At 39.0% G+C, this 14936-nt stretch overlaps 1 protein-coding gene across 4 annotated transcripts in view; it reads right to left on the bottom strand.

Annotated features, from left to right (window-relative positions):
- The window catches only part of LOC112910740 (signal transducer and activator of transcription 5B), a 68043-nt gene that overhangs the window by 20839 nt on the left and 32268 nt on the right, over positions 1–14936 (bottom strand). For 2 of the 4 annotated variants that reach the window (XR_011999644.1, XM_072747167.1), the window contains exons 2-3: positions 5334–5471; positions 1667–1823 (exon numbers count right to left, since the gene is read on the bottom strand). Coding sequence is in view for 2 of the 4 variants with exons in the window: in XM_072747167.1 (XP_072603268.1) it covers positions 1667–1823; positions 5334–5461 (285 nt within the window). In the remaining 2 variants the exon portion in view is untranslated. Of the gene's footprint in view, positions 1–1666; positions 1824–5333; positions 5472–6538; positions 6826–14936 lie in introns of those variants that run through there. The other 2 variants (XM_025986989.2, XM_072747168.1) reach the window with 2 other exon arrangements.

The raw sequence follows: 14936 nt of genomic DNA, 5'->3' as shown, positions 1-14936 counted from the left end.
AATGAGAAAGTAAGATTATTTTATTTCTTGCCTCTTAATTTGCCTAAAGTACTAGGGCATCATTCCTGGAAAAAGTATACATAACTTAAAAAAGACATCAGAGGAGAAAGTGGACACCATCTCGACTGAGTAATCAAAATTGCTACCACTGATGCAGGAAACACAGATGGTATATGTCTCCAGATGTGATATCCTGAGAAGGACACACATCTCTTACTCAGAATTTTGATCAGGAACGTGTAACCTGAATCTAATTAAGGTAGCAGCATCACACAAACCTAAAAGGAGGTCCACTTTATCTTTAAAAATAGATGAGCTGAATTATTTTAAAATGTCAATGAAGGGGCGCCTGGCTGACTCAGTTGGTGGAGCTTGTAACTCTTGATGTCGGGGTTGTGAGTTCAAGCCCCACACTGGGTGTAGCGCTTACTTAAAAATAAAATCTTTTTTCTTTTTTTTTAAGTCAATGTAATGAAAGACAAAGGCTGAAACAGTTCCAGATTAAACAGACATGACAACCAGATGCAATATGTGGTCCTGAGCTGGAGGGAAAAAATGCCCTAAAGGGCAAATATTAAGTCAGTTGATAAAATGGAAATATAAGATCACCTAAGAATGTTTTATTAGTGTCACATGTACTTGAAGTTGATAACTGTGCTATAACTATGTATAGAAAATGCACACTGGGGCACCTGGGTGGCTCAGTCAGTTAGACATTTATTTGCCTTGGGCTCAGGTCATGATCCCAGGATCCCGGGATTGAGCCCCACATCAGGCTCCCTGCTCATTGGGAAGCCTGCTTCTTTCTCTCCCTCTGCGTCTCCCCCTAGCTTATATTCTCTCTCTTTCACTCACTCTCTCTCTTTCAAATAAATAAAATCTTAAAAAAAAGAAAAAGAAAAAGAAAAAGCACATTGAAATACTTAGGGGCAAAGGTCATGATATACACAAGTTACTCTCAAGTGACAAAAAATGTTATGTGTGGGGGATCCCTGGGTGGCGCAGCGGTTTAGCGCCTGCCTTTGGCCCAGGGCACGATCCTGGAGACCCGGGATCGAGTCCCACATCGGGCTCCCGGTGCATGGAGCCTGCTTCTCCCTCTGCCTGTGTCTCTGCCTCTCTCTCTCTCTCTCTGTGTGTGTGACTATCATAAATAAATAAAAATTTAAAAAAAATGTTATGTGTGTAGAAACAGAATATGATACAGCAAATGTTAACAATGGGTAGATCTGGGCATAAGTAGGGGTTCTTTGTATCAATCTTCCAACTTTCTATAAATTTGAAATAATTTTCAAATAAAAAGTTTAAAAATAGGGGTGCCTGGGTGGCTCAGTTAGTTAAGCATCTGCCTTCGGCTCAGGTCTTGATCCCAGAGTTCTGGGACGGAGCCCCATGTCAGGCTCCCTTCTCAGCAGGGACCCTGCTTCTCCCTCTGCCTCTGTCTGCCCCTCCCCCTGTTTGTGCTCTGTCAAATAAATAAATAAAAATCTTTTTAAATTTTTAAAAAAGAAAAGGGTACAATGACAAAGTTATACAGTAAGAACTTTATACACCTAACATGTAAGTCAACACGGGGTTGGAGAAAGAAAATCTCTATGGGAAGTACTAAATGAAGGAAGAGTCCCTCCTAGGGGAGAGAGTTAGTGTGACCAGTTTTAACACCCACCTGGAGCTGCGAGGCATAGTGCCCCAGCTTGATCTTCAATAAGAACCCATCTTCCCCGACTTGGTGCTCTGCCTTCTTCTGCAGCTCCTGCACCAGACCCTCCAGGAGCTGGGTGGCTTTAATGTTCTCCTGTGGATTATCAAGATCTATTGAGTCCCTAGGGGAAAAAAATTACATACATATGTATACATACATGCACATGAGCCTGTATAAATGCAGCCTCAACGCATCACACCTTTTCTTGAGCTGAAGTGATTTCTTCATAACACTCACTGCAAGTTTTAGGAAACGGTCCACTTCAAATCAACTAGATGCCTACATTAATCTATCACTAATCCTCTAATTAGCTTAGCTGTATCTTTTCTTTCTCTCTTTTTTCTTTCTCTTTCTCTCTTTTTTTACAATGTACTACCCATTCTCCTTCCTCCTCCTGACTTGCTCTGGTGCATATGCTATCTCTTCTAGAAATGAAGGGAAAAGGAAAGTGCTTCGTGTACTCTGAAGGAAATAAGGGCACTGATAACTTCCTATTTATAGTTACCCCTCAAGGGGGTAAAGGGGCACGAGGTCAAGAATGCTCTACATGCTTTTTCTAGCCTTGACTAATTCTCTGTGTTGCTAATTTCACAGAATATTTTTTTTAAGATTTTATTTATTAATTCATGAGAGACACAGAAGGAGAGAGAGGCAGAGACACAGGCAGATGGAGAAGCAGGCTCCATGCAGGGAGCCTGACATGGGACTTGTTCCTGAATCTCCAGGATCACGGGCTGAAGGTGGCGCTAGACTGCTAAGCCACTGGGACTGCCCTCACAGAATATTTCTTAAAAACAGGTGGAACAACACTTACTGCTATTTCTAAGGAACCTGGAAATGAGATATTAAGACAGAAGGTGCCTAAAAGTATTTACACAAGTCAATGGTTGCAGATCTAGGACCTGTGGGCAATGCTAACTCTTCTAGTGACACAGAGAAACCACTCTATGGACTTTGTATTAATTCAGAACCATTGAACTGGTCACAAGGATTGAATGGTTTCCCTCTCTCCTTCCCTTCCTTCTCTTCTTTATTCCTTCTCCCATTCCCCTCTCCAACTCTTTTTCTGTTTTCAAACACTTTAGGCAACAATTGCTATTGAGTAGTATTAAGTTGCTTTACTGCAGAAACCAAACAGCTGTCAGATTGAAATAACACTCACTTACTGCTGACCGGGTCTGAAGCCAAACAAGAGATCTAGCGGTAGCTAAAAGGCTGTACCTCTCCATCCCTGAAGTCAGTTAGCAACTAATTTCAAACAAAGGTACAAACAGGTGCGCTGAAACACGGATAATGTAGTTCAGCAAATAATATGCCCATATCTGCTGAGAAGGGAGCAGAGAAAGGCAAATTTTAAATATGTAGCCTCTCTCTACTAAATAAAGTATGTGTTAAACAAAAGCCTGGGAGGAATGAAGGGCAGCCCTGCATCTCTGTTTTGACTGGCAATAATGCTCCTCATCTGAGGAACCCACTCTTGAGAAGTTCCAGTCTCCGTGCAAAACTCAGGAAATCAAGTACTGGCTCTGGTATTTGAAAACTTAATTCTCTACTCTAAAAGAAAAAAAAAAAGCTTTTCTTAGCTTAGATATGAAGAACTGGACATTTTTAAAAATTAAAATCTTTATGTTCTTGGGACTCCTGGGTGGCAGAGTGTTTGAGCGTCTGCCTTGGGCTCAGGACGTGATCCCAGAGTCTTGGGATCAAGTCCCAAATGGTGCTCCCTGCAGGGAGCCTGCTTCTCTCTCTGCCTGTGCCTGTGCCTCTCTCTCTTGTGTTTCTCACAAAAAAAATAAAATCTTAAAAAAAAATCTTTATGTTCTTAAGAAAACCAAAACTAAATAAAATTCAGGTTTTCCTTGATATCAACACAAGTCTTTTAACATTTGTTCAGTAAGAAACTACACAGGGAAATCTACTAAATGAAATTTTAAATCACCAGAAACTTCTAATGTTTTTCTGAACTCCAAATTATTTAAACGGAAAAGAAAATGAAAAAGAAATAGAGAAGTGCTAAGCAAGTACACCTGATGTGCTTATGTTTAGCTTGGTTTTTTCTCACTTCATTACACGAGGCTGAGATTTTTTAAATTGCCCAGAAAATTGCCTTCCTTTGGTGCTCTCTACCTTCTGACCAGAAGTCTGCTACTAACATACAACTGCAATTATTGCATTACTGACAAGGTACATAGCCCTCCTCAGACAGTCGCAGAGTGGCCACTTCTCCTGGGCTCTGCTGGGGTGGAGGCCGCCCCAGTCACTCAACCAGCCTTGCCACCCCACCACCCTCACAGAGGCCTGAAGCAGCTGATGAGCCTGTCAGATCAGATGGACAGGCATCCAACATGCTCCCAGCTCCTGAACAGAGCAGTGATGGCCTGCTGCCTGGTATGCAGTAACGTCCATTTAAAAGCTATTGTCAGGGCAGCCCAGGTGGCTCAGCGGTTTAGCGCCACGTTCGGCCCAGGGCGTGATCCTGGAGACCTGGGATCGAGTCCCATGTCAAGTTCCCTGCATGGAGCCTGCTTCTCTCTCTGCCTCTCTCTCTCTGTGACTCTCATGAATAAATAAAATCTTTAAAGAAAAAAAAATAAAAGCTGTTGTCAATCTACTGCATTATACAAACTCTGAAAGAATTTAAAAACAATTTTCTGAGTATATAAACACTAATTTGGGAAATAAGAAAAGTAAAAACATGCTTGTTAAATCTGCCACCAAGAACATAATTATTGTTAATGTTTTCGTGTATTGTCTTTTGGTCTTTACGTTATATATAAATTTAAAAACACCAATGTCTCCATTGTTAACTTTGTTAATAACACATTTTATTAAATGATAAGCATATGCATACCTTAGCTGCCCCATTAAGCACTACATTCTTTGTGGACAAGGGCTTTACTCTGTTCATATGAATTCTATACCTTACAGGCACTCAAAACATATTTGTTAACTGTTGTTTATTAGCAGCAATGCTCTAATGCTTTTAACCAGAATTTACTATTAAAATAAAATAGGAGGGGATCCCTGGGTGGCTCAGCGGTTTAGCGCCTGCCTTCAGCCCAGGGCATGGTCCTGGAGTCCTGGGATGGAGTCCCACATCAGGCTCCCTGCATGGAGCCTGCTTCTCCCTCTGCCTGTGCCTGTGCCATTCTCTCTCTCTCTCTCTCTCTCTCTCTCATAAATAAATAAAATCTTTAAAAAAATAAAATAAAATAGGAAAAAAATCCTATTTTAAAAATTCCGAGTTATTCCAGCCCCCTAAAATCTAAGCTAGGGCTAAATACATTTCCATGGGTCACATCATTTAAAAAAATGTACAACTTTTTTTTAAAGATTTTATTTATGAGAGAGAGAGAGAGAGAGAGAGAGAGAGAAAGAGAGAGAGAGAGAGAGAGAGAGAGGCAGAGACTTAGGCAGAGGGAGAAACAGGCTCCATGCAGGAAGCCTGATGCGGAACTCGATCCCAGGTCTCCAGGATTATGCCCTAGGCTGAAGGTGGTGCTAAACTGCTGAGCCACCCAGGCTGCCAAAAATGTACAACTTTTAAAGTCTCCATCATGTTATCTTTCCAATCAAACTTTAATATACTTGTGCTTCACTAAGTATGATAGAAAAAACTGTGTTCACTTACCACGCTTGGCTTTCAATCCATTGGGATAAATAATGTCGCACCTCAATGGGGAAATGCTGACCATATAATGCTTGCATCTGATGAAGGGCATCGCCTTGGAGCTGCTGGGCTTGTATCCACACAGCCATGGTTTACAATCTATTAAACAAATGATCAGTGGTTTGGGTGGGTTTTTTCCTTCTTCCCCCTTTAAATATATTAGAATAAATATTCACAGTATAAAAACCTAGAGATAAATATTTTTAAGCTTTGGTTGGTAGAATAAAGATCAGTATTCTTTAATTGCATTCTAGCTTTAAACTGTTTCAAAATGGGGGCGTTTGGGTGGCTCAGTCGGTTAAGCACCTGCTTTCAGCTCAGGTTATGATCTTGTGCTCCTGGGATGGAGCCCTGCATCAGCCTAAGTGCTCAGCCAGGAGTCTGCCCTCTCCCCACCTGCCTTTCCCATTGCCCCTCCCCCAGCTTATGTGATGGCTTGCATGCCCATCTCTCTGTCAAATAAATAAAATCTTTTTTAAAAGAATTTTATTTATTTATTCATGAAAGACACATACAGAGAGGCAGAGACAGAGGCAGAGGGAAAAGCAGGCTCCCAGTGGGTAGCCTGGTGTAGGACTTGATCCCAGGACCCTGGGATCACTCCCTGAGCCGAAGGCAGACGCTCAACCACTGAGCCACCCAGGCGTCCCAAATAAATAAAATCTTAAAAAAAAAAGTTTCAAAATGTACACATTCAGTATAGCCATGGAAAGGTATATAACTTGATATATAGCTTCATAAAGCTCCGACTGTAAAACATATTGAAATTCTACAAGTAAAAGTACAAAGCCAGTTAGGGGAAGAACTGCCTATAGCTTTGATATCACACACATATTCTTTATTTTTGTTCCAAACTTGAAGTAAAAATAAGCAGCATTTCAACAGTAAGATAATTAGCATTGGAATTTTTTAAAAAATCATTTGTTTTAGATTTGGTCTTTTGCCTTTTAAGAAATGCAATAAACGTACCGCCATTTTGAAAAAGACCCAGTAGAAGATAAATGAAAATATCTGAAACATGAATTGAACCTATGTACTATTACCAGTTACATACGCAGCAATGCTTTACACACAAAGGGTATATAGATTTATCTGGAAAAATGCCCCAACTTTCACCTTCTGAATTACTGCTAAGAAATTTATGAAGCAATCTTCTGTTAAATTACCATATTTAAGGGCAGCCTGGGTGGCTCAGCGGTTTAGCGCCGCCTTCAGCCCAGGGCCTGATCCTGGAGACCCGGGATTGAGTCCCACGTCGGGCTCCCTGCAGGGAGCCTGCTTCTCCTTCTGCCTGTGTCTCTGCCTCTCTCTCTGTGTGTCTCTCATGAATAAATAAATAAAATCTTAAAAAAAATCTCTCTGACATAAAAACAATACATTCCAGCTAAGAGTTAGAAACAAGAATCATTAAATTCCAATAGTAGGTAGGTTTTTAAAATACACTCTTGATTCTAGAAAAAGTTTTGGTAGAAAACTTGGTAGAAAAACTACCATAATGTCTTCTCAGATTAACCTGAGAATTTTTAATTCACTTGGCAGAAATTCTCTGCAATCAATCCAATTGTGGCAGCAACATTACTTTATGTACACAGAGGTAGTAAAACTGAATCTTGCTGTAATACTATGATCCATAATGTAGAATTTGGTGGAAGGCAGGCTAACCCGAAACCCACCCAAAATGATTTGGCTATTGATTTGCACCATTCTCTTAACTGTGTTACAATTAGGGTCCAGTGAATCAGATCCTGATTTTGTTGAGTACCAGAAACTACACATGTGTATTAGGAAACAAAAATCCCTTCTGTCAGTTGTAGTTGTCTGATCGTGTAACACTGAGCTATTTATGGGACAAGTCAGTTAGCCAACAATGAGATGTGGGGTGGGTGCCAGTTACCTATTTTAGACTTGTGCAATGCTATAGAACACTTGAGCAGTGTACAATTTTATTTAGGGCTTTTGGACATTAAGGCTGGGATCGTTGTAAGATCATCCAAGACATCAAATGTCAATGGCTGAGAGTTTACTAGGAGAAAGGTTTGGATAAAAGAGCTCTTTCCAGAGGCAATCACATATTATAATCTAACATCTGGAAGAATTTAATTGTACAATATAATTTTTTTTACAATATAATGTTTAATTAAATGAATCGTATCCCAAGATTTTGGAAAATTGGGACAGATACCAACACATGTTTTTTGGATAAAATGAAAAGGGATGGATGGGAGGGTGGAGATCCTTATACAGTTAAGTATATGGAAGAACAATGAAGGAACGAAAAACATAATTCAGGTATTCATCTTTTAGTAGTAAGGAACTGGAAAGAAGTAGGACCTCACCATAGCTGTTTTAATGATTATATGAACAATACCAACAAACACAAAAATTGTCTTGAATCCTGCATTCATTAACTGAACTGACCCAAGAGACAAAAGAAGGAAAATTGTTTATCTCCTCAGAGACCCCTCAGTCCTTGCAAAGAGCACAGTATTCCGGTCACACTGTAACCTCTTGGTCTACTTGACTTTTCTTCACATCATTTATCACTTCCTGACATTTATAACATATTTGTTTACTGACTTCTCATTGGGGTAAAATCACCATGAACACAGTAACTTTGTTTTGTTCATACTTTCTCTTAGGCCTAGAACAGTGCCTGGCACATAGCATTCTGTCAATTTTTTGTTGTTGAATAAATAAACGTATACACACAATTTGGTCAAATCCATCACCTCTTTTCAAAGTTATTATGGAACAATGATCAGTATGAAATACTAACGCAAGAAAATGGAACAGATTTTACAACGTGGATGAATCTGTATTAACAATATTCTACTTGTTCCTTAATAATGCTGCAATTTGTAATTTTCCCTTCTAGTTTTTGTTAATTTATTTTTGTTTATCTTCCCCACTGAACTCTAAGAACAGTGAGTGAAGGGAGCATGTTTATTTACTACTGTGTCCCTAATGCCTAGTACAGTGGCTTGCCATGGCAAATAAGTAATCAAGACATATTTGCTAGCGAATAAATACATATTTAGTAAATATTTCATATATCCTGATGGTTTAGCATATTACAGGTGCCTATTATCGCTTTAAGAAAGAAGTACCATGGTACTATGCCATATATGTGGGGATACTATATAAATGCCACACTATCGAGTGTCTAGGTGGCTCAGTTGATTAAGCATCTGACTCTTGGTTTTGGCTCAGGTCATGATCTCATGGGTATGGGACTGAGCCCCACATTAGGCTCCATGCTAATGGAGTGCAAAGTTAGCTTGGGATTCTTTCTCCCTCTCCTTCTGCCCCTCCTCCAGCTCAGGTTACTCCACCTTCCCAAATAAATAAACCTTAAAAAAAAAAAAAAAAGGTCATACTATCTTAAGTTTTATATTAGTTTTTAGTTTTTATCAAAGAGCAGAATGTGGGGTGCCTCGGTGGCTCAGTTGGTTAAGCATCTGCCTTCGGCTTGGGTCATGATCTCAAGGGTCCTGGGATTGAGCTCCACATTGGGCTTCCTGCTCAGTGGGAACCTCTGCCTTTCTCTCCCTTTGTGTGCTCTTGCTCGCTCATTCTCTCTCAAATAAATAAATAAATAAATAAATCTTTAAGCAAACAAACAAAAAACAGAGTAGAATGCTGAGCTCTTAGAGTTTGTCAGAATAGCTTTTATGGTTCTAAATATGAACATGTTATAATAGTTATTTTCTAAAATGCCATTTGAAGAATAGCTGATAAATATAAGGTGGTAACCACCTTATTTTGAAAAATAAAAATAATTTTAACTTCACTACATAAAAATGCTTTGACAGAGCTAGAAAAGTAGATGTTGCCAAGTACTAGTTAAAAATGTAAAATAAAAGTACAATAAATAGCACAGAATCCTTTTCATTTTACTTTTTAGCTAATAATTATATACACATGGAACATAACATGAGTTACTGAAATTATCATATAACAATTTAAAATATACAATTTGGAGAAAAAAAAAACCCACCCCGTATTACATCAATAGAAGCTAGAACCTAAGTAGTGCTTTTCCTCATATGTGCCCAAATTCTTCACACTCCTCATTAAGCTACGCCTATACCTGGCATGAGCTGCGTCCTTGTCCTTTCTCACCAGTATTCATCCTGCCGTTGAAATACTACTCCACATATGCAGTAACTGTACTTCTGTGCTTAATACATACTTTCTTTTGCTTATTTATAGGCAGCTCCATCTTCAACGCGTGATGTTCTAACAAGGAAGTGGTTTGTATCTTTGGTACGTTATCACAGGGGCTTCTCTAAACCAGCCTTGATGCAGAATGTTGTGCTTTCTGAAAGCCTCAGGTGCTGAAATTGAACTTATATATCTGGATATATCCTAGGAGTCTCAAATAAAGCAGACCTTCGGGCACTTCCTTAAAAAAAAGTTTCAAAGTATAAGCTCATGATTCCACAGGCTTATTCAAAACTATAAAAATGAATGTCTGCTAACAAATAAATGATATGAGTGGGTGGGATTTAGGAATAATCACGTCTCGACAATGAATACCTTTTTATTAGATGCTTTCCCTTTTAAAAGTAAAATATAAACCTTTCTCCAGAAAAACATCACTCTCAGGGTGCCTGGGTGGCACAGTCAGTTAAAAGTCTGACTTCTGCTCAGGTCATGATTTCAGGGTGCTGGGATGGAGCCCTGCAGAGCTCTTTCTTTCTCAAATAAATAAATAAAATCTTATAGAAAAAAGAAAAGTAAAAACATCACTCTCTTTGAAGACTTCTAGAACACTGGCCAAAGCCATGGCATATCTAACTGGGGGTGGGGGGTGGGGTGTGGATACAGAGTACATGACAATAGAAGCTCTCAATACATATGTGCTGAGTAAATGAATTGTAGCTTGGCATAGGAGTGGGGGTTTTAAAATGTGTGTAGTGACTTGTTTCACTGGACTTGTGTACATAATTTAAGATTTTTAAAAAATATTTTATTTATTTATTCATGAGAGACACAGAGAGAGAGGCAGAGACACAGGCAGAGAGAGAAGCAGGCTCCATGCAGGGAGCCCGATGTGGGGACTCAATCCCAGTACTCTAGGATCACTCCTTGGGCTGAAGGCAGGCGCTCAACCGCTTAGCCACCTGGGCGTCACCTTTTTAAAGATTTTATTTATTTGACAGAGAGCTACCGACAGAGTACAAGCAGGCTCCCTGCTGAGCAGTGAGCCCAATGCAGGGCTTGATCCCAGGACCCCAGGATCATTGACCTGAGCCAAATGCAGACACTTAACCAACTGATCCATCCAGATGCCCCTCATGTGCATAATTTAAAGCATTTTGTAACTTGTACTCTCCATTCCACAACTACCACCCCATCCCATCATATCCCAGGAACAAAGTCTCTAAAATGAGGTTAGAGTTTTGGAGATAATGGTGAACTCACCTACATAAAGTTCTGTAAGATTTAACTTCTTATACTTCTCTGTGCCTCACATTCCCTATCTGTAAAATGGTACTAAGAGCACAACCTTTTGGGAAGTTGTAAAAAATACGTTAATGTGGGGATCCCTGGGTGGCTCAGAGGTTTAGCGCCTGCCTTTCGCCCAGGGCGTGATCCTGGAGTCCCGGAATCGAGTCCCACATCGGGCTCCCGGCATGGAGCCTGCTTCTCCCTCCTCCTGTGTCTCTGCCTCTCTCTCTCTCTCTCTCTCTCTCTCTCTCTCTGTCTATCATAAATAAATATATAAATCTTTAAAAAAATACGTTAATGTTTGTAAATGCTAAAACAGTGCCTGGGCCATCATAAGCATCCAATATTATTCTGATTTTTACAACCTTAAATTTACAAAGTTGACTTCCTTCTCCTCATCTCCAATTTTAACTCACTTCAGTAACTCTTTCCAAAGTCAACCCTCCATAAAAAGCTCTTGCTACCCTTCAATTTAGCAATATCCTGCAGTATAAACTTTATCCTCCTTTTAAAAGATGGAATTCCCATCTCTTAGGCAAATTTACTGGCAGAAGGACTTCTATAAATGAGAATGGATTAAAGGTGGTGGGAAAGCACTGGGGGGGGGGGGGGGGCTGTTCTCACACCTCCAAATAAGAGAGCCAAGAACTGTGAAGGGTGGTGTAACAAGAGCAAGACTGTCTAAGTATACTAAACTTTAAAAGAAAAAAAAAAAAAAGATCCATTCCAATGTGCCCTTCTGACAGAGAAGACCAAGCCAGCGGGGAGCTGTACCTTTTCCTATTCCTTCCAAGGACACATAATTAAAGTATGAATTATTAGCAACAAATATTTTGATTTATCCAATAAACAAAACTAAATTTCAGAAATGATTAAAAAATGAATTAAGATAACATATTAATGTTATTATCCATCATCTAGATATATCATCTACTATCATTTACTGAATATCTACTATATTATTTATAACTGCAAGCACTTTTATGAATCTATTCATTTAATCTTCACAAACATACTAGGCATTGGGACGCCTGGGTGGCTCAGCGGTTGAGCATCTGCCTTTGGCCCAGGGCGTGATCCCTGCGTCCTGGGATCGAGTCCCACATCAGGTTCCCTGCAAGGAGTCTGCTTCTCCCTCTGCCTGTGTCTCTGCCTCTCTCTCTCCGTGTGTCTCTCATGAATAAATAAATTAAATCTTAAACAAACAAACAAACAAACATACTAGGCACTACTATTACTCCTAATTTACAGATGAGAAAATTGAGGCTCAGCAAATTAAACAGGATTATAAAATGGTATAACTTTGGAAAGTAATCTGTAAGTTCTCCAAAAGGTTAAATACAGAGTTACTGTATGACCCCGTAGTTCTGCTCCTAGGTGTATGCCTAAGGGAACTGAAAGCATTATGTCCACAAAAACGTGTACACAAGTATTCAAAGCAGCATTATTCATGACAGTGAAAAAGTAAAAACAATCTAAATGTCCATCAATGAATGGATGGATAATATGGATATAAGTGGAAAAATAAAATGGATAAAATGGAATATTATTCAGACATAAAAAGGAAAGAAATACTGATACATGCTAAATGAAAGAAGCCAGACACAAAAAGCTACATACTGTAAATTCCATTATATGAAATGTCCAGAATAGGTAAACCCATAGAAATAAAGTAGGCTGGTGGTTAACAAGGGCTATAGTAATTGGGAATGACTCTTAATAAGTATGGGTTTCTTTATGGAGTGAAAAATTTGCTCCAGGTCTCATACCACTGAGGAGCACCATCGGCACTGGATCTGGGCAGTCCTCAACTCTATCAGGTGGCCTCTGTCCTGGGGACTGGTGGTGGTTTTTCATATTATTTTTTGCATTGTTCTATGTTTGTTGTATTTCATAATTTAAAAAGGAGAAAAAGTAAGAAATTAGAATAAGATGACAAATTTAATATGGCAAGGCTCTCTGATTTGGGCAAAGACTTGGGCTACTTGGCAAATGATGCAGAAGATACACAAACATTGCTTCTGATCTGAAAAGTCTAAGGCAAGGAACCAGGATTTGAAACCATATCAGCACCATTTAGTGATTACAGACTTTGAAGAGAATATAAAGAGCAAGTTCCTTGGTTGGGTTTACTGCCTTACTGTCAATATGAACATTATTACACAATACTCAGTGCTGGTGGATAACTAGTAGAAACTTGAAAGGACGAAAAAATATTAAATAGCAATAATAATGGATTAAAAGACTTTGTTCATATTAAAACTGACCTAACATCAAGTAACAAGGTTCAAGTTTTTACTTGTTATTGACCTACTATCTCATCTAGAAGTAGGTCAATACCAGAGCCATCTGCTCTTTAAAAAAAAATTTCTAAACACTACTTTATAAGTAATCAGAAAGGCAACTGCTAACAAAATCAGATTATTAAACAGATGGAAAGAGAATAGAAAGAATGAAAGTATTTGGCTCACATAGAAACAAGGAAAAATTTGCCCAGGCAACATAGAGATCATATTCTGGGAAGACAATCAGTCGTAAATCTTCATGTCACAGCCAAATCATTACATACTACTTTGGGAAGAGAGGGAAGTTGGGGTGGGGTGGGCGGCAGGAGAAGGAGAAGTGGAGGGAAGGTAGAGAGAGGGAAGGAAGGGGGAAGGGAGCTATGTGCTAAATATATAGGTTAAGTCTTAGTGGATTATCACATACTTAAAACTCTCACCTACATACAAGATATTTTAGCCAAAAATGCAATCTCAGAAATAAAGAGAATAAACTCAGATGGTACTAAAACCGCTAAAACCATTAATTAGGTGGTACTTGCTGGGGAACAGGATATTCACACAGTCGCAAAGTATTACCTTGCATATTACTTACTATTCATAAAGGGGAAAAGATACATTTTCAGTGGAAAAGCTGATGAACAAATAATCAAGTATCTCCAACCATGGAACAAACTGACATTATAGTAGTCCTAGTAGTCCCCCCTTATCTGCTAGGCATATGTTCCAAGACCCCTCAGTGGGTACCTGAAACCACAGATAGCACGGAACCCTATATATAGTATGTTTTTCCTATACATAAATACCTATGATAAAGTTTAATTTATAAATTAGGCACAGTAAAAGATTAAAAATAGCTAAAAATTAAAGTGAACAATTTTAACAATGTACATAATAGAAGTTAAATGAAAGTGGTCTCTTTTGCTCTCTAAATATCTATTGTACTGCATTCATCCATCCTGTGATGGTAATGCCTACATGATGAGATAAGCTAACGTGAATGATGCAGGCACTGTGACTTAACATTAGGCTACTATTAACCTTCTGATGAGAGGTCAGAAGGACCATGTGTAACTGAAATCACAGAAAGCAAAACTGTGGATAAGCAGGATCTGTTGCATGTCTCCAAATGTGATCTACTGAAAAGAATATACAAACTAAATGTTTCACCTCTACTCATGGAACAATCAAACAAATCCAAATTATAACATTCTTAGGAAAGACAGAAAAATGTGGAACTATTCTAGATTAAAGGAGACTAAAGAGACACAATTATGACCTAGAGCATAATTTTTAAAATAATAAAACAAACTACATCTCTAAAGGATATTACTGGGGGGCATGTGGGTGGCTCAGCTGGTTAAGCATCTGCCTTCAGCTCAACTCACGATCCCGGGGTCCTGGAATGGAGCCTGCACTGGTCTCCTTGCTCCATGGGGAGCCTGCTTCTCCCTCTCCCTCTGCCTGCCACTCCCCCTGCCTACTGCTCTCCCTGCTTGTGCTGTCAAATAAATAAACAAAATCTTTAAAAGAAAAAAAAAGAGGACTTTACTGGAACAATTACAAAAAAATTTAAATTCAAATTAAATTTAAATATAGTTTATATACTGGATATCATTGTGTCAATGTTAAATTTCTTGAGACTGATAATGGCATTGAGGTTATAAAGATTTGTTCTTAGTAGATACATACTCAAATGTTTGAAAAAAGAGTCATGATGGCTGCAATTTACTTTCAAAGGAAAGAGAAAGGGGGACATGGTAGTAGGGAGAGTGACAAAGCAAAGAGAACTGTTAATTATTGGTCAATGTAGACAAGGTACACATGA

Source organism: Vulpes vulpes, chromosome 2 (assembly GCF_048418805.1).
Source record: "Vulpes vulpes isolate BD-2025 chromosome 2, VulVul3, whole genome shotgun sequence".
NCBI lineage: Eukaryota > Metazoa > Chordata > Mammalia > Carnivora > Canidae > Vulpes > Vulpes vulpes.
The sequence above is the reverse complement of the archived record's forward strand: the minus strand, read 5'-3'. Positions and strand labels throughout refer to the sequence as shown.